This window comes from Amblyomma americanum, chromosome 1 (genome assembly GCF_052857255.1).
Source record: "Amblyomma americanum isolate KBUSLIRL-KWMA chromosome 1, ASM5285725v1, whole genome shotgun sequence".
Classification (NCBI taxonomy): domain Eukaryota; kingdom Metazoa; phylum Arthropoda; class Arachnida; order Ixodida; family Ixodidae; genus Amblyomma; species Amblyomma americanum.
In genome coordinates this window covers 37,086,885-37,114,748 of record NC_135497.1, presented here as the reverse complement: position 1 = coordinate 37,114,748, position 27,864 = coordinate 37,086,885, and the positions used below count along the sequence as shown (strand labels likewise).

Genomic DNA, 27,864 nt, shown 5'->3' with positions numbered 1-27,864 from the left:
ATTTATGCTTTTACCGCCAACTCCCAGGCACCGCCACCGTCGCATTTCAAAATCGTCCCCATTGGCTCTACGGGAATGTCACACCCTGGTGAAGCTAGCGTCGCGGCTAATGACGGTGCCCATGGTCGTTAGGCTGCCCAGTGTCAAGAAAGTTCTAATTATTGTTCTGGTTTTGAAATCGCGGCGTTTGTGGCTGTCGGTCTAACTTGAGCAATTTCTTTAAATAATCATACCGTACATGCATTCGCACGCATAAAATAAAATCAGGGCGTGCAATAGTCGACTGCTTGAAATAATTAGTTCCTGAAAATGTAAGACTGCGAAAGCAGGAATGATTAAAATCTAAAGGTAGCATAATTTCAGCATGTTCATGCCTTCAAAAACAATATCTAGTTCTGGTAAGTTGTTAGCACATTTCCAAAACTTTCAATGAGCTGAAAGAACATCATGCATATTCGAATGTCCTCTGAATATCCACTAACTGATATCTGAATCCAATAGTCCCCTCAACATGCAGAGGATATCGATACATGGACATTGGACGTTAGGACCATTTGTGAATATCTTAGGAGGACGCTTAAGCTTCGTCTATAAGAGCAGAACGCGCGTTACCCGGCCACCGCCACCGCTTATCAGCAACCACGCGCGGGGATGGGGGGTGCAGGTTCGCTGCTTATCAGCCTCCATCGGCCGCTGTGCACGGGGAGGGGGTGCGAGTTTTGCGTGTTGAGTAGATGCTGAAGGCCAGCTCCAAGTGGGATGCAACGCAGCCCCGGAGCAAAAATGCAACCAAGCTCTGCAGCATCCCTGATATCGTTTGTCTCGCCTTTATTTATGGTGCCATGGTTTATAGTTTCGATTGTAAGTCGACTCCCCACTTCGGATTTTCAAATTAAAAAAATAGGTCGACCTACAATTTTTATATACTCTGTTCTACGGACTACAGCTAGCTTCATGCTGCACATGCTTGAGGGCCCTATAAATTTCCAAGACGACCTGAAAAAAATCAGTTTAAAGTGTGGCATCTACAATCTCCATGTTCATCTTATTCTCAAGGTAAAATGTTTCACTGCGACCTTCATCAACTATCCCAGCAGATAGTGGTAGCTGTCTTCTTTCTACGTTAATTCTGCCATTTCTACTAGCTTTTTCTTCTTGCCCTTTTTGACCACATACAAGTTGGTTCCGGCCGGGGAGTGATGTAGCCAGCAGCCACAGCAGGAACTTTGCAACAAGTTTGATCTCGACTGCTAGTGGGTGGCTTGGCTTCGATTCCAAAAATAATGGGCAGGCTATGGATGGCAGCTATTATAAAGATTTACTCCCTCATATGCAAGCAAAGTGCACTTCACACATGCAGGGTTTTCTTCTTTGCCTCCACAAGCATTCATGCCAAGGTTTGGAATGATTTACCCCCAGAAATAAAACAGTCCCATGAAACAAATAAAACATATTTTATGAGCCTTATTTGACCTCTGTGGTGGTCGTTTTCGGTTTGTATTCCTTGTACAGTGTTGTTCTTGATAGATCTTTACTCATTCTGCTGTAAAATGCACATTTCTTTTTCATTGTATGCGATATTTTGGTCTTTCACCGTTAATCTTGTGCTTTTCATTTTACACAAGTGCTGTGTCATTCCCATTATGTATTTTGTTTCTGAACCCCAGATTAGCCTCTGGCTATGGGTTCAGTCAGTGTTTTGCGTTTTATGGCACACAGGCAACTGAGGCCATCATGCGCCAAGAACAAGGTATAGGAAAAGTCTTTTGTTGAATATTATAGAAATGTAAGAATCATCCCTGCTCTAGAGGCCCTCAAACATTAATATTGCCCAGTGAACACATACACAAATTTTATAAATGGCTACAAGTAAAAGCTTTAAAGAGGGCCGGGTAACCTCAGTAGCCGTCCTTGGCTGTGGAAAGATATCGAGGCTCCCAACCAATCAAAATAAAAGCCTCAGCTTTCTTCTCAGGCATGAGAAATTGGCTGAGGTGTGCTTAAATTCAAACAAACCAGTGAGTAAAAAATTTAGTCTCTTGAGAAATCTCGTTTCGTTAAGAATGCTAAAAACACGATATGTCAACAATTGCATCATCTCCTAAAAGCAGTGCGGGATGAAAAGGAATGCATTTGTTATAAAATTCAGTAAAATAAGTTTTTCTTAGTTCTTCCAGTTCCACACAAGAGAATAAAATGTGGTTAACCGTGAGTTCATCTCCACATTCTTGGCAAACAGGTTTGTCTTGTTGTTATTAGGAAGTTGTGTGCAAGGTGCGTGTGGCCTATTCGGAGACGGCACAAGATCACTTCCTTGAAACGTTCTTGGTGCAAACACGACTTAAATTCACCTAAAACTGGTTTTACCAAGTGTAGTTTATTTTTGACCTCAATTGTTCCAAGCCGGCTGCCATTTTTTTCTTAGTTTCCTTGCTACTAATTTCATGCAATCATTAAATGGCATAATTTCTTTATTTCCTTGCCACGAGCTTTACCAGCACACACATCTGCTCTCTCATTGCCTTTTATTCCCACATGACTCGGGACCCAGCACAGTTTTATATTTTGTCCTTGAGCTGTGGCAGTTACTATGTTGTGTACGATGTCGCCAAGCATAAGGAAGCTTGCATTTTTAGAATGGAGAGCTCTAAGTACACTTAAGGAGTCTATGCAAATATTAGCATTTATGAGGTTCTCACTTAGTATATTTTCTATGGCAATACATACTGCGTAGCACTCCGCGGTGAAGATGGAGGAACACTGTAGTAGTCTTGCTATTTGCTCTGAATTCCCTCGCACCACTGCGCTTCCTATGCAACTATCTGTTTTTGATCCATCAGTACAAAATTCTGTAAAAATACTATTTTTCTTCAAGGGCACGGAATTCTTGTATTATATGTTGCTGTGGAGTTTGCTTTTTACGGAAATGTGCAAGAGTGAGGTCACAGATTGCAGGAAAATTGAAACATGGAGGCAGTGGATCACGTCTTTGAGCAACGCCAGGTAATGCATCCATTACGCCGAGGTTTTTGCACATACCTTCAAAACGCAGGAGAAGTGGCCTTATAGCTAATGGTTTGTTGTTAAATAGTGTTCTAGATGGGCACATTGTGACTTTGGTGACTGATATGTTTAGGTAGTGAACGGATTTTTAAAACGTACGAGCATGTGAGCACGGTTCTTCTCCCTGCGAGTGATGGTTCGTTGGTTTCCACATAAAGACTGTTTATCGGTGACGTCCTGTATGCACCGGTGGAAAGACGCAAGCCTAAATTGTGTACTGGATCTAGCCGTTTAAGGTACGAGTGCCTCGCTGATCCATAAACTATGCATCCGTAATCTAATGTAGAACGTACTACAGAGTGATGAATCTGTAGAAGAGAAGTCCTATCGGAACCCCAATGTTTTCGTGAAAGTACTTTTAGTATATTCAGAGATTTAGAACCTTTCTTTTTGAGTATGTTTGTGTGGTAGGAATGTGAGCTTTTTGTCATAAGTTATTCCTAGAAATTTGTGCTTATCTTTAATTGGTAGTGCGACTTCCTTTAAATACAGGGAGGGATCAGTGTGCAGTCCTCTTCTAAGCGAAAAAAGAACAGCTACTGACTTTTGTGCAGAAAACTTGAAACCGTTTTTGTCTGCCCATGTTGTTAGTTTATTTGCTGTCATCTGTATGCCTCTCACACGATGTAACGCTAGAGGATGTGCAAGCAATCTGGAGATCGTCGATGTAGATAGAATACATGATAGACTTTGGGATTATTTTTGCTAGGGCATTCATTTTTACTACAAAAAGCGTGGTGCTTAAAATGCACCCAAGGCACGCCTTTCTCTTGAATGAAATTCTTAGAAAGAGTGGCACCCAGGCGTACTTGAAATGAACGGTTGGTCAAAAAGTCACTCACGCATTTTAGCATTCTACCATGGATTCCAAGTTCTCCAAGGTCCCGCGGTATGCCAAACCTCCATGTGGTGTCATAGGCTTTCTCTAAATCAAAAAAGACTGCAAGGTAGTGTTGCTTGTGTATAAATGCTTCTCGGACTGTGTTCTCTAGGCGGACTAGATGGTCGGTTGTAGAGCACGCCTTTTTAAACCCACACTGATGGATGTCAAGATCACGGGATTGTAATATAAACATTATTCTAATGTTAAGGACGCTTTCGAAGGATTTGGCAAGTATGCTTGTTAGGGCTATAGGCCTGTAATTGCCAGTGGAGGTAAGTACTTTTCCCGGCTTCAACAACGGTACAATAATGGCTTTTTTCCATGCCTCTGGAATCTCTCCTGATAACCATATTTTGCTAAAATTCAGAAGCGTGTCTACAGCATGTTCGGACAAGTGGGCAAGCATTTCGTAATGGACCTTCATCTGGTCCTGGTGCAGTCTGTTCACCCCAAGAAAGTACACTGTTAATTTCTTGTAGTGTAAATGGGCTATTATATGCTTCGTGAGCACTGCCCTTTATTGGCAGTCTTTCTTTTTCGGCTGTGTTTTTATATTTTAAAAATGATTCTGTATAGTTAGAGAAACTAGATACAGTGGAAAAATGTTCACCTAATATGTCTGCTTGTTCTTTTATATTTGCCTCTACACCAGGGGCGGTCAGAAGAGGAACTGTGGAGAGTAGCGACCATCCATTTTGTGTACTGCCTCCCACATTTTTTTCGAAGAGACTTCGCTGTTTATCGAGGAAATGAAACGCTGCCAGGATGATTTTTCGGCATTTCGACGTATGTACCGCACTTTTGCTCTTGTTTTTCTTAAGTTTATAAGGTTCTCCTGTGTGGGGTATCGGCGAAGTACACCCCAAGCTTTATTTTGTTTTTTTGCTTCTTTGCAATCTCGTGTCCACCACATTTTATGGTTGCGTTGTACTATTCCTGAAGATTGGGGGATAGCCAAGTGTGCGGCAGAAAGAATGCAATTTGTGAACTTTTCATTCATTTAATTTACATTAAGATTTTAATAATAATAATAATTGGCTTTTGGGGAAAGGAAATGGCGCTGTATCTGTCTCATTCATTGTTGGACACCTGAACTGCGCCGTAAGGTAAGGGATAAAGGAGGGAGTGAAAGAAGAAAGGAAGAGAGAGGTGCAGTAGTGGAGGGCTCCGGAATAATTTCGACCACCTGGGGATCTTTAACGTGCGCTGACATCGCACAGCACATGGGCGCCTTAGCGTTTTGCCTCCATAAAAACGCAGCCGCCGCGGTCGGGTTCGAACCCGGGAACTCCGGATCAGTAGCCGAGCGCCCTAACCACTGAGCCACTGCGGCGGGTCATTAAGATTTTCTAACGTAATATTTTCTAACGTGGCTGCTGTTCTAAAAAGCTGCCAGTCTGCTAAATTGAGCTTCCAACACCGTGATTTTGTCTGGGTGACTGATGGTGGGGATGATAGGCAGATTTCAACAGGGAGATGATCGCTTCCGTATGGGTTGTCTAAGACATCCCATTTAAAATCGTTAAAAACTGATGGAGAGCTAAAAGCCAAATCTCAAACACTCATTTTTCCCGAACTAGGGGAGCAATAAGTTGGTTTATCGGTGTTCAATAAACAAATATTGTTGGATAGTATAAAATCCTCAATAACCTGACCTCTGCTATTGGTTTTCTCACTGCCCCAGAAACAAGAGTGTGCATTAAAATCGCCAACTATCAAGTATGGCTCCGGTAACTGTTGTAAAAGGTTCTCTAATTCATGCTGTCTTACTTCGAGATGTGGTTGAAGATATACGCTACAAAGTGTAATGGTGTTGTAACCAACCACGGTGGCTGCTACGGCTTCGAACCTAGTTTTGAGTTTGATCTTGCTAGCTGCTACGCCAGGTTGCACAATGATGCCTACGCCTTCAGAGTCTGCTCGCCCCCTCTTGGTCACGGCGTAAGACAGTATACTTCATTAGCACCTTTGTGTGCTGAGGGCCTAGATTGGTTTCCTGCACATTAAAGCAATAGGGGAAATTGTGTTTAAAATGTCTTTTATGTCGTTATAGTTATTTACGAGACCTCTGCAGTTCCAGTGTATTATGAAAGCCATCTTAATGTTGTGTGCGTGTGTGCAGATAAAATTAGATTAACTTTGATTTGGCCCCTTGACTCGGAGCCTCACATTTTTTTTATCGATCCAAAGACCTCCGCTGTCCGTCCGATGTGGACGGCACGGGGCTGCCCTGGATCGTGTCCATCGCCTCAGCAGAGGCACTGGACGACCGTGCAGGATGCACGCTGACTTTTGAGTTAGACCTCGACCTGTGGGAAGAGGTCTTGAGGCCCGCTGACCCGGGGGTCTGCGCAGCCTGCTTTGGGGTTGGCGGAGTAGTATCAGCTACTCCACCAGGGGGCGCGGATGGCCCTGCCATAGGCCCACTGCGTGCGGCCTGGACAGGTGCCGAAGCCTGGTGTGATGCGCCGCGCCCACGCACCACATCGGCGAAGGTTGTTTTCGCAGTGAAGGAGAATCGGTTTGTTTTGGCGTATCGCCTTCTTGCTTCCTTGAAAGAAATGTTTTCAGTGGTTTTCAGAGTAATTATTTCTTTTTTTCCAGGACGGACAAGCCCTGGAGTATGCAGTATGGTCTCCCTCACAATTTGTGCACCGCGGGGCAGCAACACATTCATCTGACTGGTGGTCCTTCGGGGAGCATTTCGCGCAAGTTTTGCGGCCGCGACAACTCTGTGAGCCGTGGCCGAACCTCTGGCAATTGAAACATCTGCGTGGGCTGGGTATATATGGCCTTACATTTATTTTCAGGTACCCGACTTCAATGCTTTCAGGTAGTGTGCTGGTGTTGAAAGTGAGGATCATGTGTTTCGTATCTATTTCCTTGTTATCCTTCCGGATCTTTATCCACTGAACATTTATGACATCTTGGTCGGCAAGGCCTTCAAGCATTTCTTTTTCAGAGAGGTGAACAAAATCAATTTCTGATATGATGCCTCGGACTGTGTTCAAAGATCGGTGTGACGTGATGGAGACAGGAATCTCCCCTATCGATACAATGTTTGCAAGTTTTGAGTGCTGAATGGTGTCACGTATTTCGAGCAGTAGGTCGCCATTAGCCATTTTTGATACCTTGTACCCAAAGCCCAAGGTATCTGTCAGGCACTTTGCTACCAAGAATGGGGAAATCAGTCTTGCTTGTTGTTCTTCAGCTTTGCTGTGAATGACATGAAATGTTGGGAATGACACTTTCCTTTTTTGAAAAAAATCTTCATCATTCCGCCCTCTTTTTAGAGAGCGATCAGGTCGGGATTGGAGGGGAGCCATAAAAAAATTTAGTTTTTCAGCCACGGTGCCAGCCACCCACCACGGAGCCCAACAAGGGGATGGGACAGCAACTTGCATGCAAGTCCTGCCCACGCCAGCTGTACACCTCAATTATAACCAAATATGACGAAACCCAGGGTAGTTCTCCACACAAGGTTAACCCTAGCCGCCCATGAAGAAATGAAAAAAACGAGAAATGACGAGGAGACAGGACAGTAGTCAGAAAGAAGTTAGGAAAGTAAAAGATGTAGAGGAGGACAGGAAAAGGCAACTGCCGATTTCCCCCTGTCGGGTCAGGCCGGAGGTGCCGTCTACAGGAAGCTGGGGCCAAAGTGGTGTGTTGCCTCCGCCGAGGGGCCTTAAAGGTCCAAACGCTCGGCATCAGCTCAACCACCAGGATCCCCTTTTCCCCGGATACGGCGATGCCACACACGGCAAGGCGCGGGTGCTCGGGTCCGTGGTGATGCACTGTTCACCATCATCCCCCTGCGGGGATGTCCTTGCGGATGCTCTGGAACTCGTGGTGTCGCCACTCACCAATGCCTCCAAGTTGCAGACGACCCCCTGCGGGGACAGTCAGTGTTTTGATAATTTGTATGGCAAGATTATGAATAAATGAAAATTATCCTATTCTTCTGTCACTTTACAGCAGCACAGTGCTAACAGCAGGCATTCAGCCCTCTTATCACAGAGCAATGCATCGAACTATTTGTGTATTGCTAGCAGCAAATCTCCAAGCCCTTGAAAGTTGCTCCCAGTAGCTTTTCTCTAATCCAGCTAATACGTTTCCTTTGTTTCTGCATTAACCAATATTTACACCACAGTAAGAAACTCATGATTTATAAGGCAGATGATACGTATGCATGTAGTTGAGCTCAGCAGACTCAGGTGACTGGAGTGATAAGGTTGATAGGCTGGCCATGGCTAACGCACGTGAAAGTTAAAACCAATAAGAAGCCTTTGTCTGGCAGCAGACTTTATGCGACTGATGCCAATTGCATGCCAACAGTACAGGCTACACATGCTAATGGTTTATAGTGATTACGATTGAATATCTGCCTGTGCAAGTTATGCTGTATTATTTTGGGAATAAATATGAAACTGAAATCTTAGATGCTACTATCACCCTGACTACATGAACCCGACAGGACCGGGTAGTGTCAGCGTTGGGCTAGGTTAATCCCCTCTGACTCGCCCCGGTTGGTGTCTACATGAACTCTGTTCAAGCGCCTAAGTATCGCAGCGGCGCCTAGCGTCGAGGTTCGCAGTTATCGTGCAAGTTTCCGGTTCCTGTTTTTGGCCCGCGGGTTCCCGCAGCACGCTCATGTGGTCATACCACTTCCAAGCCGACGGTGCAGCTCCACTTCTCTTTTGCTCCAACCGTTCCTGTCACACAAGACAGAATTGTGCTGCAACGTCGTATCATTCCGTGTTGGTGTCGAAATTCGGGTGAGGGAATGTTTATACTCACGGCCGTGAATCGCTTCTTCAAATTCTTCCAGCAGTTCCGCAACTGCTGCCACGTCCAGTGGTAGCCGAGATTGGCCATTTCAGCCTGCAGATCTTTGAACACATCTTGGTTGCGCTGCCGTCTGCTGTCCAGTGCCTCGCTCATTTTTTTTTTTATTTATTAGCTCCAGAAAACATTCCACTTCCTGGTCGGTCCAAGAAGCTCGGGTGGAAACAGCGCGAGGATCGACGGCGGCCACCATTTTGGTCGACTGATCACATGACGGAAATCTTTCCCAGAGTTCCCTGTTACCCGACTGCGTATACATGGTTTTTGGGAAAGGCGGGTCTGGCGAGTTAACCTACCCCCTGCAGGCGAGTTAACTCGACTCGCTCTGCCGCTTATTTTACTCGACCCGACAGCGTCTACATGAACCCGGCAACTGGTTTTTTACCCGACAAGCAAACTCTACTAGACTCTATTGGGTTCATGTAGACAGGACTTATGAGATCACCTGCAAACTGGTGTCACCCCTACCTTTTGCAGTTTTAATGAAACACCTTCAGCAATATTTATATAAACTTGTGAAGCTAAAAGCTTCTGTGCAGACTGGGAGATGATGGGCACCCTTCTATGAAAATTGACCGCAGTAACCATACACGCCCTAAATGAAAAATAAAGTACGAAACAGTCAACAGAAACCTTGAAGCAGTTGGTTTGGTTCATGGGGGTTTAACATCCAAAAGAGACTCAGGCTATGAGGGACGCCGTAGTGAAGGGGTCCAGAAATTTCGACCACCTGGGGTTCTTTAACATGCACTGACATTGCACAGTACACGAGCCTCTAGAATTTCGCCTCCATCGAAATTCGACCGCCGTGGAGATCGAACCCGCGTCTTTCGGGTCAGTAGCCGAGCGCCACGACCACTGAGCCACTACAGTGGCTTTAAAGGAATTCACTTTAAGCACCCATAGCCTGAAGAACACAGAAATGAATACTTTCGAAGCCTGAATTTTTATCTCGTTGGCAGTAGCAATGTTCATCGTTATCACTCCAAGTAAAACATCTTTTTGCAATAGCTTGGCAAGAGGGAATTTTTTTCTTAAACTAACAGGAAGAAAACACGAGAACACAAGACATGCCAAACAGATAGCCATGCAAAACAATGGTCTCACAGAGAATAAATAATAGTAATATTATTTATTATGACTGCAAATATCTATTAGTCATAAAGCTTTCTTGTTATATTATACACAAGATTATTAAAAAAAATCCATAAATACTTCCTGTTTTATGAACACTACAAAAAAATGGTCTGAAAGTGCCTCAACGCTAGACAAGAACTGGGGTCGAAGTACAGAACGTTCTGAATCTGAAGGCAGCCTCAAAACAGTCACCAAGCCCTGCTCCTATTGGTTGCTCCTGACCATGCCCTGGCAGTGGTCAGGGCCCACCAATGGAGCAGGGCTTTGAGACTTCATTCAGTTTGAGAGTGTTAAATAATTCAGCCCCTGTTTACAATGAAAAGCTCTCATTCTAAAAGATGAACATTCATGTAAGAAGCAGCATCAATAATGTGCAGGCTGTGTATACCAAGCAATTGCCCCAGTGTGTTCGCAGATGGAAGTGTGGTCATCTGCATAGCTCAAAGCAAAGTAAAAGCCCAAATAGCAATAGCAATCTTTTAGTCATGTACATAATTTGACAGTAATACGCATTATTTCACATGTAGCAAATGCTGAAAATATACTGCTTTACTCAAATGCAAGAAGTCCTTCCTAATGCTTTTTTTTTTTTTTTCAAGACAGTGGAAAAGCTTTACAACAGTTTATTAAGTAACATACAGTAAACTAGCTCCTAATATTATCAACGAAACATCTCACTAAAGAAAATTGTCAGTGCAACCACAAAGAAAAGTCTGGCATAGAAGATTAATGCCAGAAAAAGATTATAAACAATGCAATGCGCAGTATTTCAAGACAGGAGTGCTACAAAAGACGGGGTGAAAAATTCTAGTATCAAACAAACAAACTTTCAGGCCAGGCATTCTTTAGAGAGCTGTTAGCCAATATGAGCTGGCTTCAATCAACACAACCACACTCTAGTAACAGCTTCTGACTGGTTTAATAAGTGTGACGCACAGGTTACCAATATCCAGCAAGAAATTTGGTAGCTCCAACCCAGTTAATCAAAGTACAACAATTCCCAGTTCACCAAGGTAATTTAAAACTAATTTCTAACAAACCTTCATGCCATACTGGACCCTGACAAGCACGACGTTACAAGCAGAATGTCATTTAACTTGTGCACACACACTTCCTTCCATTTTTTGTCCAATGGCTAATTCCTTGCAATGGCAAACCGCAAGTACAGTCAGATTATGGCTCTATTCATTCATTCTTGGCCCTGCATAAAAGTGAGAGTAGTCAAGAATTCACTGACCACAAAAGAAATTCTCAAGTGCACTAAACAAGACCATCATACATAGGCTTCAAAAGTCACTTCAAGCTGAAGAAGTTATCTCAGCAAACAGAAGTGAGATACTACACAGTACAACACACAAAAACAAAAAACATGCACAAGCAACTGGCAGTCATGTCATAAGGCACATAAATGGCTATTGTCCTGTTATGTCCAAAGGAGCAAGATTAATTGAAAATGCTAGTATGCTAATGTTATAAACAGACACGACAACAGAGCATCTTGTGACCTCAATTTGATTCAACAAAATAAAACAATGCAAAACTGAGTGTAACCAATAATAAGCACAGCTGTCTATTAAATAAAATACTTTTCATAGCCAACAAAGAAAACAGCCATAACAAAGCAAGATGTACCAGAGAGGTAAAAAACACAAAAGCATTCATGTTAGCAGGTGTATAAACACAGGGGTGCAGGCCAATGATGGCATGCAACTTTCAGCTGAAGACGCTAACTCGTATTCACACACGTGCATAAACATAAGCGAGTGGGACATAGCAAAACCATCCTTTGGTTCAGGCAGACCATTGCTGTTGGTAACTCGGAGTGCAGATAACACACACAGCTGCAGTCTCTTGACACTGGCACAGCAAAGGAGAAAATTTCCTGCTGCTGTCAAAGCTTTCAGCTGATGGCTAAATTGCAACAGCCACTTCATTGAGGATGTCTCTAAGTCGAGAGAGTAGGGCATCCAAGCTGTCTGGATCCCGGTCACTGCTTGGGAGGCTCCGATGAAGTAGCAGCAAAACATTTTTGTACTCCATCTCTTGAAACTGGGCACCGTGTTCCACAATCAGGTTCAAGATATCCTGCAGAACAGAATGCAATAATTTGTCGACCTCAGTATGTTCAAGACACCTTTGCTAGCACAGCAACCAAGACAAATTATTTATTGTGAGTGTGAGCTCAAAATCAACTAAAGCACACTCCTTCTGATAAAAATGCACCCACAGGACAACTCCACTTAGGAAGAAAGGCACCAGAAAAGTTACAATGAGTCATGTTATTAAACTGATACGCACCTATAAGAAGAATTTTTAGCATGCAAAAAATATTAAAGATAACAATGTTTCTAAATATCAGCATGAAATACTTTTGCAGCGTCTACAGTACACAAAGATTCGACCTAATCCTAAGATCAGAAACGAACAAAAATGAATTTGAAAATTTCAACTTTGCAAAAATACAGATGGAGATAAAAGACCACCAATCATACAAAATCACAAAGTCTAACGTTTTGTGTGTATGGGACAGCACATTCACATAATAAAATTTTCCATCCTGCTGCTGCTGCTCATGATATGATGAGCAACAGAGGTCACGTATCCTAGTCCTGAATACTACATGACATTCTAGGTAAACACCATTTAAAGTTCTTGTACGCAAGCAGCAAAATAAACATCGATGCAAGCTTGCCAATGCCTTTCCAATGTCCACTTCCACTACAAAAGCGGCAGCTATTCAGTCAGCATTCAACTCAGCTAGCCCAGTGCATGATTATGTGAGCAGGGCCCCATGCTACTGGTCAGCAGCAATCTATCTCTACTACATTGCTGTTAATAAGCAAGAGGTGGTATGTACTGGCCATGGTCACAGCAAAGCTGGCAAGTAGCAGCTGGTTTCACAGCATATGAACAGAACAAATGCCTTCACATTGGTGACATGCTGGGATGACTAAGTAAACTGGATTACAAAAAATTTTGTAATCCAGTTTTTTGTAATCCAGTAGATTACAAAAAATTTTGGATGTAACGCGAAGGAAAGTCCGGTACCATTTCTGACATTTTTAATACTTTTAACAAAGGCTGCACCTTCAAACAGCAAAGTAACGACAACAAATGACACCTTGGCAACATTCATAATTCATGACCTGAAGGTAATAAAAATCAGTCAACTGACCTCCGGAGAATGATAAAACAGCTCAAAGTATTGCCTAGCATAATCCAGGGCCACTTCACGGTTCATCGTGATGCTGGTCAGGTTTTGCTGCATTGCAAAGATGTCCCTGCAACTGAAGAGGATATAAACACATCACACAGAGCCCTGGATTGAGTTTGTTTTGTTCAGATTTGGTAATTACCATATTTACTCATGTAATTTGCGCACTTTTTTTTAAATTGGGGCTTCAAAAAGGGGGCGCAGAAATTACGCAGAGATTTTGCAAACACGTTCTAAAAAAAACTCTACAAGGTCATGATATGCAATATATACTGTGTTGCCGCCTACATGTCGACTCCCCAACTCGCACCCCTCGCTGCACAGAAAAAAGTTGACTCAAAATATAGGACACATACCCCCTCCTGCCCTGCCCCACATTATGTAGTTCCCCACAAAATGGTATGACGGCACGTGCGCAGCTCAAAGAAATAAATGCACAACGATACATTGCAAAGCAAGCAGTCAGGGGCAAATGGTGATAACAGCAGATAAACCGGCGCCTTTGCATGCGACCCAGCAAACTAGCGGAAAACCGAACAGCAAATCGTTTGAGAATTTTGGTGCCAGCGGTTACCAGAAGTTTGCTCTCGCAACTATTTGTCTTGGAAAACGACCACCAGCGTGAGCGAGCTACTCACACCTATCGCAGACACGTATGGCGTCATAGCCATACCTATCTTCCCATGCCTGTCTTGTGTGTACCCATGTGCCTGCTGGTGGTCTGGCACAGTAGGGAGTGTAAAATGTGTGAGCAAAAGTTTCTTTTCAAAAACCCGGATGGATAGAACAGGGGTGTGCAAATTACGTGTGGGCACAAATTATGCGAGTAAATACAGTATTTTACCACTGCGTACTAAACAAGCAGCTGGAGACACAATATACAGTAAAACCACGTTAATTCGAGATTGCCGGGACTGTGAAAAATATTCTTTCAAAATTCAAAAACCCAGTTAATAATGGGTTTTTGAATTACCCGAGCACAGCAAAAAAAAAATGGGACCAAGACAAAAACTTTGTTGCAGGAACACGCTACCTACAGTGGACAAACTTTGCAATTACCACATACTGCCGTGCAAGTCTACCCCCCGAACCCATAGCACGTGCTGGCAAAAAAAAAAAGTCGATGCATGCACCCCCCACCCCTCCTGGATCATTCCGCCGCCGCACTTTGCTTTTTAGTTTCCCGTGGAATGAAAACACAGTGTGCGCGCAACTCAGAGTAATAAATGCTTAACGGTCTGATCACAAGGACAGCAGTCTTAAGCGAATGCAGATCAAGAGCAATAAACGGTGCTCTATCCTGTCCTCCATACTTGCGTGCGGCCCGGCTTACTATAGTGGCAAACAGAACTGCAAACAGTCCTGTAGTTTTGGACTCCAGCGCGGCACACGTCTCTGAGGCTATCGAAAGTTCGCTCTCATGATACTGATCGCTCGTCCGAGGAAGCGATCGCCAGCATGAATGAACCAAGTAAACGGCGTGGAATTATAATTTTTTTTAGCGGAACCAATTTGCATACGAATTAAATGGCTTTTTCTCACGCCTGGAGAGCCTGGAGCCCCATGTGTCCTGCTCTAAACGGATGCCGAAAGGGGGCGCATACTCCCGCAGCTCGTCCACAACTACCTCAGGCATATCGCATGGTTGTTTTTCCGACGAAATATCTACTTACACGTGACGGTACTAAAGTAATCAGGTACCGGTAACCTGGCCTTCTAACCCCGACACACCACTCAAAAGAAACGGTGCAGGCCCGGCGCAGGATCCCAGTGCAGGTTGAGCGCAGTCAACCCGTCGCGGGCACGGAGCAAGAAGGGTCGCATTGCGGGACAAGCGCAGGCACATGTTTCGACAGTCCTCAAGCCATACCACAGAGTGGTTCTTGTCCTGGGAGTATTGCGGCTGGGGCGCTTCGCATATCAAGCATCGGCATTGCTCTGCAGCACCGCCTCGTGGCTCCGAGGAGCCGTCGCGCTTCACCAATTTGGGGCGAAATCGGGATAGGGGATTCCCGCGTAGTAGCACAGATTTTTTTAATTAACCAGGCTGGTGAAGGCTGCCACTTCAAATTATTCGGTCAAATTTGCATTAGAAATTATAGAACCGCAGGAAACCTTCCAATTATCCAGGATTTCAAATTAATCAAGTTCGAATTATCGAGGCTTTACTGTAGCACATTCATTTTTGTCCACGTTAAACTGCTATTCTCACATATTCATTACACCATGCATATGCGCACGTTTAAAAAGAAATCATACCACATTTGCACTGCAAAAATTACCATGCTTTGCTTTACACTTCTGCTCTGAAATGAACTACTGTTATGTTAGTGCCTGCATGCAACACAAGTAATGTTTACCAAGCACTCGCGGCTTCCACCATTATTCAAGACCACGATAGCAGTGAGTGATGAATTGTTACTTTATCATAAACATGAGAAGGACCACCATCCTGAGGAAGTATGGCAGAGATGGGGGCTTACACTTTTTTGATGCCATTCTCATTGACCTTCTGTATACTGGATGTGCTGTTGATCAATATGGAGGCAATGAGGTGCCCAAGTCCTTCAAAAATGTACCTGCAGGAAACAAAAAACAAAAAAAGTTGTTCACCATGTGCAGAAACCAGCCACATGAGCTCGCAGCCCAGCTTTCTTCCAGGCTGAGTTGGCCCGCTGTGCTACACACTGTGCATAAGCACAGTTACGGACAGTGGCATCAACACATTCTGTGAAAGTGTCTCTATAGGTTAGGGCTTCAATAACTCTATCTTTTAGCACTACTCAATCACATTTTGCCTGCTAAAAATTGTCATTGGGATTCATGGATCAGCTATGCGAGGTGCCTCAGTTGGATTAATTTCGACCCCATGACCTTGGGCTCAGCAGACGGACACCACAGCTATAACCACAGTCTAAACTTTTACAGGGACACAGCAGCCAACTCCAAAAAATTTCTGTTCTTAGTAAAAATACATTGTGTGTCTCTTTCAGCAGATGCTTTATTGCTCAGAAAACTTGATTTCCCCACCACTCGGTTCAACCTCGTGACGTCAACACCGAAAGAGACTCCGTGATCACTGCCTGAGGCTGAGTGGCAGTGTAGCCTGGCCTCAGGGATCTGCACCCACAGAACTGTCTCGGTGTCACCACAGAGGGTTTACAAAAAGGGCTGATTTCTAGTTCATGAAAGCTCCGTTCTTGCTGAAAGCAGTCTCCCTGTGATTAGAAAGTGGCAGTCTGTCAATACAGACCAACCTCAATTTGTGCTTTGAAGAAACGAGTCCTGGTATCAAAGAAGATGCAGCCTCTATGCACAGCACACTCCAACTTGATAAAGCAGAATTCACAACATAAGAACACTGTGGTTGCTTTCTGTAGAATCAACTTTCATAGTGACTGCAAACTGCGGCAATTCTGTACAGCAGTGTGCTCGGAGCATCCACATGCCACTCTTGAAGCTTGAAAGAAAACAATGGCCACAAAGCGCCAACATGACAAAATCACCCATCCCCTGCAGGGCCCAGGCAAACTGAAAGGCACACAGGCATTTGGTGTACTTGCCTGTGAAGTTGATAACAGTCACACTGAAGAGAAAGCAAAATGAGAGAGCGGAAAAAAAAAAAAATTGGACTGTGGTTCAACTCGGCTGAACCTAGTTAGCTGGAGCAAAAGTTCAGTTGTGTTATCTGCTGGACCATCACCATACATTGCGTGGTTGGGTTTCAGTGGGTGCCGCATGATGGCACTACGACTGCACACCAAGCACGAAGGAAATCCACCGGAAAACATACTTCACTACTCGCTTAATTGGGATATCTGTAATTTACATGCTCATAATTAAATTATATTCATGCACGCCCCAGTACATATCTCGAAGATACGTTTCTTAGACATCTGTGCATTCACTAGATGCGCCTTCATTCACATCCAAGAGTCGAATAGTCGTGGTGGAATAGAAGCATCACCGTATCGCATGCCGGAGGCCCAGGTTCGATTCCCACCTACACCACAAATTTCTTGTTTTTTTTTTATTAATTGAGGCAGCTTCAACGTCATGCCTGTGCCGTAACATGACCTTCAAGGTCTGTACGCGAGAAGTGGAGCTTTCGCTCCAAAAGACGACGCAATCTCTAAGCCTCTACCACTGGGGCAGTCTTGGAGCTGGTGGGAAGGCAAACAACAGAAAAAGATCTCAATGAAGCAGTCAGAGGGAGAAAGAAAAAGATCTGGCAAGAAATTAAGCTTGACTAATGCCATTTACCAGCATGGTCACGTAAATTTGTGACATCACGCCACTGCTACCAACCATGCCAACCTCTCACCATGACCATGCCAGCTGTGCCCTCAGTTTATTGCATATGGCCATGCTTAGCTCAATAAATGCACTTTTTGCAACTTTCTTTCTGCAAGACCACTTCATTCAATGTTCTCATGCAATAGATATTTGGATGTACCTAACATATTAGCAAATTTCTTGTGGAGGCACTTATGAGAAGCCAGTCTTTTGATAAGTTTTTATGGTCCCTTTAAGCAGTATTCACACAGGCAATGGAATCCCTTTCTAAGAGAGGGTGACTGCACACACGTTATACCTTCAAGAGGCCGTGTGGAGATGCAACTTTCGGTTGCTCCGGCAGTGAAAACGGATGGTTTGTTGGACTGACACAAAAGTCGCCACCTCTCTGAAGGTTTTTTTACCATGCTAGCACTACTGTCCGCAATCACGGATTTTGCCGGGGTCTACCCGAAGCTGCACCGTGACCTTGAAGCATGAAAGATAAGCAGGTGGCAACGCATGTGTCATGTGGCTTAGCCAATGAGGAGGTGGGTGACCTTGAAGCATAAAAGATAAGCAGGTGGCAACGCATGTGTCATGTGGCTTAGCCAATGAGGAGGTGGCGTGGTTGCACAGCTGCAGCTAATGAGAAAGCGGCTGTATCACAGCTGCGGCTGTGTAGTGGGCGTTCCGCAGATGGTGTGTGATTCTCACTGGGGCTTCGAACGGAGCAGACGTGTGTTACCTGTGCTCCCTCAAGCAGCGTTACTTCGCATTTGATTAAGTAAGCAAATCAGCAGTCATTTTTTATTTTTATGGTGCGGCCTGAGTGGCATTTTTTAGCACCTAGCAAGTGGACAGCTTGTGTTCTAAGGGGCACCCACGGTGGTATCCCCTGTCTTACCCGGTGGGTTGTATGGTAACAATGATGTCCCCCTCGACTCCCAGTTGCCCGTGTGAATGTGGCACAGGGAAGAGAGTGCTGACAGGAGTCATCACCCTACGCACCCCTCTGTGCCATAGTCCCCTGTGTGAATAGCTCTTTAAGTTGATCTTAAACGGAGTCTACTCTAATGGTGTTTGCTAGCAGGCACCCAGACAACACCTCTCTTAATGTTGCAAAAGCACAATAAATTTACTGTTCATAATAATCACCAGGCTAGCCAAGGACAGATTTGGAAAAGCAGAACTGCAAGCACCCACCCCTGCACTGGGCATTAAACGTGGCGCAAAAGGAGAGCCTTTGCTAAGGCATGACAGTGCTGGAGAGACCCTGGTGTAGGCCAATGTGGCCAAAGCTACCCCTACCATAAGTGAAAAGGTCAACAAATATCACTAAGCTTGGCATTTAAAGCTATGGCTGCAAACAAGCTAAGAACAGTCTACCCTGGCAATGACAATTTGAAGCAAGACAACAAAGCCACATTGGAAAGCACCGCATTGTTGTGAAAACCACTCGCTGCTGCATAGACTGCACTGATGAAAGCATTCTCAGTGCCAAAGTATTCCCTAAGGAAACCAGAGGAGGCACTACATTCCAAAACAGGAGTGCTGCCAACAATGAAAATATTCAGCATAGCCACAGAGGTGACAATGATCTTGAAGGGCCTGTGACCCATCCTTGCAAGATCTTTATGCATCAGTTTACGCTTTCACCTGCTGCATCGCAGGCACCACCGAAAAATACTATTACTGGCTGGTGTGCTTAATCAAGATCAAAAGGGAACCAATCACAAGCACACTATGACCACGTTCTGAAGAAGATGCAATAAAATATGCAGTGCTGCGCTGCATGACTGGCCAAGCATGGAGAGTGCATCGTATCTGCTACACCAGGAGCAGCAATGCATGTCCCACATAGGGAGTGTTTTCAGCATGTGACAAGGCTGAGACAAGTGAGAAAGCTTCAAAAACAAGAAACACTGAGAGGCAGTTAATCAGAGGAAAAAAAAAATAAGAGCACATTTGAAGCAGCACACCTCAACAGCACTATGGATACGGACAAGACTACACCTTGCCTAGCTATACCTACAAATTACAAGGCTACACCTTGATGGCAAAATCAAATTAAAGACGCAATTGGAAGATGGCCAATATAAAGCAAAAGGCGATGCCTCCCTGCTGTCGCAGTGTCGCAGCTTTGCTGCATCAGTTCTTATGATCGCCCATCAATTTTGTTTTCTTTAATTGAAAGGGTGTTCCTGCATTCTGTGCAGTTCCAAGTTTGTGTCTTCAGGAGAATTTCTGCTTCTCCAACATGAACTAGTCCTGAGCAGCCGAGGTTTGCAGTACCAACAAGCAAGACAAGGACCATGATAATGCAGCAAAGACACGTGTCTGTCGCGAGTTCAACGACCTGGACACATTCAGTAACAACATTACTCATGGTCAGTGCTGGTCCCATGAACTTCAGATGTTCAACAGACAGGCCAGAATTCACTCTTCAGACAGGAGCCCAATGCCAAAAGACAAGACAAAGTGGAGGATCAGGCACACACATGGACACTTATCCTATCTATGCGAGGTGTGATATGGCCAGTGCCAGTGTTGAGCTTTAGCACAGAGGCAGCACCACAACCCTTTTACAGTCACAACTCTTAATGACACCGTCCTTGTTCCTGCGTCATTGTTGGCACAACACGACAGGCGCAATGTGTCAACATAATGGTGTCATGAGTAACATCACTGCAATGTGCCACACTGATTGGTCCAAACACACAGACGTTGCTCAATAAAAATTTTGTGCTTAGTGCTCAAAAACACACTAGCAACTCTTAGCCACAGTGGTTAATTTAATGGCAACAGTTACAGCCCATGCTTGCATACAGTCAAGGCCCACATTCTCAGGCGTACTCGCAATTAAAAGGGCTCACATCCAACCCCACTCATGGGGGCTCACTCAAACTCGTGCATGTAAACTGAGGCAAAATGAGTGCACTAATGAACATGCCTGCCGGCCTGCGGTCACCACATCCTCCTGCTCAACGTCTGACATGCAGGCCCGAAATGAATCTTAGCCAGTACATTTCGAAAAAAAAAAGAAAAAAAAACTGACATCAGTCATTCTAAGCAAGAGCAGCATTTCCATGATGCATGCCCTTCTTGAGACTGGCGTCAGCGAAAAACATGCCTGTGCTTCCGCTGCTGGAGGCAGGCAGTCATGGCTTCATCGATGCTTGAGAGGTCCTTGTTTAGCTTCATCACTTCAGGGTCAGGCTCCTGGCTGTCCACACCTCCCGCAAAGTTACCCTGTTGTCACAATATGCAATCAATTCAGTGTCACATAATTCAGCAATACTATCTCCCAAGCAAACGTCTGTTTTAGACATCAGCACTAACTGAGTGCAAGAGTTACTCTTACACATGCAGCTGAAATACTGATACACACACTGCACTTACGGTGGGAGGCCACATTCAAGCCTAATTTTTTTTTTAAATAACTATTTTCGACTTTTTATGGTTTAAACATCCCTAAACAATGTAAAATATGTTGCTAAAGAAATTATATCCGTACTTCGCTTCATCTGAAATTTACAGCCAGTTGTAAAATCCTTACACCTGAACTTTAAAACTGAAATAAATTGTTTTTGTCTCAAATGTTGGCAGTTCATTGTTGTAATAAATATTCCTGCAAATACTATAGTTTTAATGTTTCTTATATTATCTGCTATCTTTATGCTTGGTTAGATGCATATATTACCTAAGAACAGCCACAAAAGAAACGTGCAAAGCTTGGAGACAGTATGTGAAGTCAGTGGAAAATCAAATTTGACTGATGCCATGGGTGGCCAGTTACAGATCTGTTACTGCAATACCACATGAACTACCATGAAGAAATAATCAAGCCGCATTAACCAGTCACTTTCACTGCATGATGATGATGCTAGGATTATTTTGGTTCAAGGGCATCTAAGGCCAAAGAGCGCCAAACACAAGGTTTTCGGTCAGCTTAGGCTAAACTAAGTACATATGTACTAAAATCAATGCCGGGTGTATAAGGCCTAAGATTAGTGAGTATGTAATGATTTTAGTGTGCCAAGAGGGTGTATAAGTTAGGTGGAATGGCCTAAAGTGGTGTATAGTGCCTAATAATTGTGGTAAGAGTTGTTATATAAAAGACGAAGACGGGGGGCCTCAACTACAGTCCTTGCTTGAGCAAGAAGGGCGAGGCATCTGGCAGCTACGGCTAAGCTCAGCCTTTTCCTCAGCAATGAGCTGGGGTTACTTGGAATAAAAGATCTCTTGTAAAAAGCCTACATGAGCTAAAACTTTGAAAACCCTATCCTATGAAAACATGCGGTCATCACCTAAAAATAAAGAAGGGTGCATTGGTATTTTAAATGCGTACAGTTCTGGGAAGTGCTGTCGTCTTTCTGCTTCCAATCTCGGGCACATGATTAGTGTGTGGACAACTAAGATGTTAGCTCCACATCTCGCGCATTGTGGTGCCGGTGTATTCTTTAAAACATGTGAATGTGTGATGTGTGTGTGTCCTATCCTCAGTCCGCAGAGAAAAATCTATTTTGTTTTTCTGTGGCATACCTTCCAATCCTTGGCTTTATTGTGTACAGTTTGTTCTTTGCTTCTTTGTCCCAACCCTGTTGCCACACTCTGCGGAGTGCAGTCCTAATATGTGGCCTGAGGTCCTGGTAAGGAAGCTGGTTTATATTGATCAGACTCTATTCGGCAGCTAACGCAACAAGCCTATCAGCTTCCTCATTACCATCTATAACACAGTAACCTGGCACTCAGCATATCGTAATTTTAAGATCCAATGTGCGTGCAGACATAAGGCAGTTCAGGATGGAATTCATTACAGGGTTTTTAGAGGGTTTTCTAGAGGACAGGGCCATAGCCACACTTAATTAATCTGAGTAAATAACATACTAGGTTGGAATTTTCTTTTCTAGGATGGATCTAACAGCCAACAGGATCCCATTACATTCTGCAGTAAATATGCTTATGAGTCTGTTCATTGTTTTTGTTTCGGAGAACTGACAGCTGTAAGCTGCACATGCAACTGAAGAAGTCTTGGAGGCATCTGTGTAGAACTCTGTGCACTGATACTGTGCTTGTAGTGACATGAAGTGCTGTTAAATGCCAATTGGCAGCCAATTGTTCCCCACCTCACAAAAAGATGTGTCACAGTCAACTGGATGCGCTTCCCAGGGAGCAATTGTCTTCAGAAGAAGTCACCGAAATACTGGAGACTGGCATGTTCATGTCTTAGAGAAGTGTGGCGACTCTAATGGGCAAAGGTGAGGTTTCAGACGGCCGGTTTGAAAACAGCAGTGTACTGGTTGGGTTTAGCAACAGCACATTGCATGAATGGTCAGCATAAGATAATACTTTCGTAGTGTATGTTATACTTGTGAACTTCCGCCGTCATTCAAGTGACCATTGGTTTGCCTCAACATACAAACTGGCAATTGGGCTTGTATGAAAAGCACCAGTAGCCAATCACAGACCCAGGTGGTACACTGCATCGAGCATTTTTAAGGTGGTTTTTCATGCTAACTCATACACTACTGAGCCGTAGCCTATACATGCCAAAACTAGGCTATTAAGAAGACTCAGCAGGCAGTCTCGATCTGTACCCCTTCATTGATGTGACAGAATCTTTAATAGGTTCAGTACCTTCATGCATTTTAGTCTTAACTGCTTAATGTGTGTGATGAATGTAAGCTTTTCGTTGACTATGATGCAAAGAAATTTGTGGTCTCAATACCACGTGGTCGCAATACTCTACCCGTTAAGTGTGATGTCAGGTTTGGGTCTAATGACACATTGTTTTGTAAAGAGTACACTGACTGTCTTTTCTTTGTTAAGTTTAAATCCATCTTCGTCTGCCCACTTTGATAGTTTATTTACTCCTAGCTGAATTTTCCGCTCACAGATGGACAAATTGCATGACTTGTAGCTTATTTGTACATCGTGAACATAAACAGAGTAGGATATAGACCTAGGTAGGACCCTCTTTAATTAATTCATTTTGAATACGAAAAGCGTGCAGCTAAGAACGCAACCTTGAGCGATAGCATTCTCTTTTGTAGACTGCTTAGATAAAGAAATTTGCTACACGGACCCTGAATGCCCGCTCAGACAGATAACTCTGAATGGTGGGCATAATCCCCGAGATCCCAAAGACAAATAGGTCACGTATAATACCATAGAGCCATGTGGTATTGTATGCTTTTTCTAGATCAAAGAAAAAAGAAACAGTGCTGTTTATGCACAAAAGCGTCCCTTATGTAAGACTCAAAGGCAATGAGCTGGTCAGTGGTTGACCGGTTAGCCCTGAACCCAGCTTGGTGCTGGTCAAGAAGACCATTGAATTCAAGGAAATGCACAAGGTGCCAATTTATCATTTTTTCAAGAAGCTTACCTAAACAGCTGATTAGGGTAGCTGGCCGATAACTGGCCACAAGTGTAGCTTCTATGCCTTGGTTTAATATCAGGATAATTGTTTCTTTCCAGGCTTTGGGAAAACGTCCAGCGGCCGATATCTTATTAAACAGACACAGGACAGTTTCAAAGGTTTCTTCATGCAGGTGCTTGAGCATTCCAAATGTGACTCTGTCAGCGCCTGCTGCTGTTTAGATGCAACATGTACTTAAGGCAACTTTCAACTCTTCCTCCCACAGATGGCTTTTTACTGTGAATAGGTTTCCGCTCCTCAGCTAGTTAATATCGCAAGAAGGAATTTGTATATTGCACTGAGCTAAAAGTGCACTCAAAGTGTTTTGCCTAGTGCTGCTGCTTAATTGGTGCTCCAATGTATTGCCAGCAGTGCTAACAAGAGGAACTGGATGTGCACTACGCCCTTTAAATGCTTTTAGTCTACTGTACACTTTATGCATACCTGTGTAAGAATTTACAAAGGAGAGAAACAACTGCCAAATTTCCTGTTTGGATATACGTCGAGTACAATTTGCTTTAGCTCACTCAAAGGCTATTATAAGTTGTTAACCGTAGGATAACAGTGGAATTTTGACCCATGCATTATTTTGATTCTCACGAGCCTTCTTGCATTGCGCATTCCACCACGGCTTTTGTTTGTTTTGTGTTTTACCTGATCTCTGTTGAATGAATTTTTGTGCAGCGTCTATAATGCAATGCTGAGAGTTCCCGGAACATCTTCCAATCAGCAATCTGTTCTTTAAACTTCCTAGGATTATTTACCCTCGGATTTATATTTTCTGTGTATTTTAAAGAAATGGGAGAGTGGTCACTTCCATAGAGGATCAATAACAGCCCACTCAGTGGCTACCAAGAGCAACGGAGAGCCAATAGCACGGTCTCTTGCTGTGTGTGTTGTTTTAAAATATGTTGGCTCTTTTTTTTCGAATATACAAGAGCCAGACAACAGAAATTTTTTTATTAGTGCACCTCAAGAATCTAGTGCTATATTCCGTTTTATACATAGCAGGCAACGCTGCAAAGGCTGTGGAAGTAGTGCGTCTGTGAAACAGTATTACTCCGCCACGTAGCATTCATCCTTCTCAAAAGCCTCGGTGAGTGCTTGGATGAAAACAAAGGGTGGTAAAAAACGAGGCGGTAGTACTGAAAATTACGGTCGAAGCTGTGGGGTACTCAGTACTCGGACCCTCTTGCTATAATTTTAACTGAGTGCGAACCACTTTTTACGCGTGAATGGAGTAAGGGCGATTCTCCCTACCAGCCGCGTATCAGACCACCAAAGTCATTCGTACTTCTCAAAGTCTCGATGAATTGGAAAACAAAAATGTGGCAACAGGTATAATGAAGTGAAAGAGATTGCCATTCAGGACACTTAATATCTGATTAAACGAAATATGCTTGTGTTAACTTTGCTCGTAGGGTGAACTATTTTTTGGGCGCGGACTTAGCCAGCGCGAACAGGCGTACTAGCTTTGGCAGCGTTGCCTGCTATGTATGAAACGGAGTACATTGCATCCCCATAATGGTTGGTGTGCATTAAAATCGCCAACCACCAGGAATGGCTCCGGAAGCTGCGCAGTAAGTGTTTCCAGTTCTTCAATGGACAGGCAATGATCTCGAGGAATATATAAGGTACATACCAGTTATTACTACGCCAAAAGTTAAGGCTTGTATTGCCACTGCCTCTAATCAGTTGCCAGTGCTAGAAATTTTTTTGCTTGAGTACAGTGTCTGAGTGATCTCTGTGACACTTCGACAAGAACGTCACCGTATGAGAGTTTTTTTGTGTTGTAGTTTTTGCCTGTCATTTTATCGATCATCCTAGCAATAACAAAGAGAGACAGTATAGCAACTGGGTCATTATCTACAAGACAGTGGATTATCAGGAAATGAGGAAAGTGGTTAGATTCAGGTCAGGTTCTGGCGAAGCTTTCTTCGGTGCGGTTCCTTTTCAGGGACCCATCAAGTTTTTTGGGAGAAGAAGTATTCATGAGATATGAGTATGTCAATGGTTCCTAATATGTCGCCTGTGTTTCACCAGCTTATCCACATGAAGGTCCCTGAGCTCCCCAGCTGGTAAACAGATGGGGAGCCCGTTAGCCAGAGCTTGACCATGGCCCCAACCGCCGCTGTTCAGGGCTTCTACCCTTCACCTTAAAACATTTTGCCATGGTGCAGATGAAGCTTCGGTATGGGGGCTAAAGGTCAGCGGTGGCGCCAAGCACCATCACCTTGAGACTCAAGGTGCCCTGGCGGGCACTTACACTGCACCTCTACAGAGGAGCATCAAGGCCCCAGCTTGCACGGCCTGGTTCAAATGGCTCATGTGGATTAGAGAGATCTGAAACACTGGGTCAAGGGAGCTATGTGCACAAAAGAGGCTTTCCAAAATAAAATGAACAACAATGTCAAAGCTCTGGTCAGTGATCTATGTTCAGATGAATTCCTGTCTAAGCGTTTACATAGCAAAAATATGAGATGGAAATAAGTGCTTCAATGAGCTTTGGTGGGCTCCCAACTTGCACGATGCTCTTGATCGCTTAAATATTGGAAGCAGGCATAGTATGGATACCGCAAGGCACACGCTGGCATAGAACCACACTATTAATCAAAAGGGCTTGCATTACTAAAAGTTACCAATACAAAGGGCTTAACCTAAAATGAGTAAGAAAGAAGAGACAAGCAGTAATACAAGGTAAAGAACACCTCTCTGTTCTTAGGGGTGGCCCAGCTAGGAGCATGATGCATTTCATGCTTTTTATACATTTGACAATACAGCTTTGTTTTTCTCCAAACAGTTCATTGCTGAAAACTGTGTTATGCAAGCACTCATAACTTTTCTGTGAATGAGTATTTTCAATTGAAATTTTGTGAGCCTATTCCTAACATATAGGGACATGCAATGAACTAGCATAAATAAAATCGCTGCAAAAGTTTTGACATCACAGCTCATTGTTTGAATACGTGTAATCAAATCAGGTCATTTTTGCTCATTTTGTTCAGTTTCTTCAAGATTACATCTTTAATAATAATCATAAAATATTTACCGTAATTCATTACATACGGAACACACACGGCTACTTAAATGCCAAAACTTTTTTATTTTGAAATTTCAGTTACTTATAACTGCTGGCATGACTAGCAATTTTAATGCATTTCTCAGCAATAAAAACTCTTAAAACGTAAACTGCACCCTTGTTTACAATTTAAATAATGTGATCAGGCAAGTAAATGTGCTCGATCAGATAAAATAAAATTTATAATCTTGAGTGTTATATAAGAATTTTTATGTGGCCTCCTACCTTAACAACATGAACTGGTGGGTGCGTTAGCCAGGCATAATTTTTAGTGCGACAGCGCAATGGCACAAGGCCAAAAGGAGAAGACTGGAAGAGACACAGTACTGCGTTTCTTTCCATCTGCTCCTTTTGGCCTCATGCTATTGCACTGGTTCACAAAGAATTACGTTCTTAATTTAAGATAGTAAACAAGTCAATAATGCTTTGCACTTTCGAATGCATTCTATCTGTCCGAAGCCTTGCTCAATAATAAGTACAGTACAACCCCGACCATGCGACCTTTAAGGGACCACACAAAACCGCTGTTCATTTAGTTAGTTAGTTATATTGATTTTAATGGCGCAAAAGCAACTGAGGCTATGATGCGCCAAACACACGGTTAGAGCTTTTGTTAAAAGTTACGCTTTTTATATCTAAAGTTTGTATAAAACATTGGCTTCCCTGAGAAACTTAAAAATGCTTGAAAAATCAACCAGTGCTTGATCTCCTAAAAGTAACATGGGGTGTAGTGGGATGTATTCATTGTACAATGTTGTGAAATATTTTTTCCTCAGTTGTTCCAGTTTTGTGCATACAATTAAAATGTGAATTACCGTGAGTTCATCGCCACACATTTCGCAGAGAGGTTTGTCTTTTTTTGTCAGTAAGAAGTTGTGAGTAAGGTGTGTGTGTCCAATGCGTAGTCGACACAAAATAACTTCTATGAAACGCTCCTGATGTTTACA

General features: G+C 43.5%; 1 protein-coding gene and 1 long non-coding RNA gene across 2 annotated transcripts in view; one reads left to right on the top strand and one right to left on the bottom strand.

The window, feature by feature from the left end:
* The first annotated feature begins 3,061 nt into the window (after positions 1-3,061).
* LOC144132238 (uncharacterized) lies at positions 3,062-8,218 on the top strand. The gene is made up of 3 exons (XR_013314731.1): positions 3,062-3,299; positions 4,599-4,732; positions 6,551-8,218. It is a non-coding gene; the product is annotated as an uncharacterized LOC144132238 (long non-coding RNA).
* Positions 8,219-9,908: 1,690 nt separating this feature from the next.
* Positions 9,909-27,864, bottom strand: part of Sec8 (exocyst complex component secretory 8) — a 112,630-nt gene continuing 94,674 nt past the window's right edge. Inside the window, exons 24-27 of the mRNA XM_077645457.1 lie at positions 20,551-20,669; positions 15,626-15,721; positions 13,104-13,215; positions 9,909-12,013 (exon numbers count right to left, since the gene is read on the bottom strand). Coding sequence (XP_077501583.1) covers positions 11,840-12,013; positions 13,104-13,215; positions 15,626-15,721; positions 20,551-20,669 — 501 coding nt within the window. The 3' untranslated portion in view covers positions 9,909-11,839. The remainder of the gene's footprint in view (positions 12,014-13,103; positions 13,216-15,625; positions 15,722-20,550; positions 20,670-27,864) is intronic.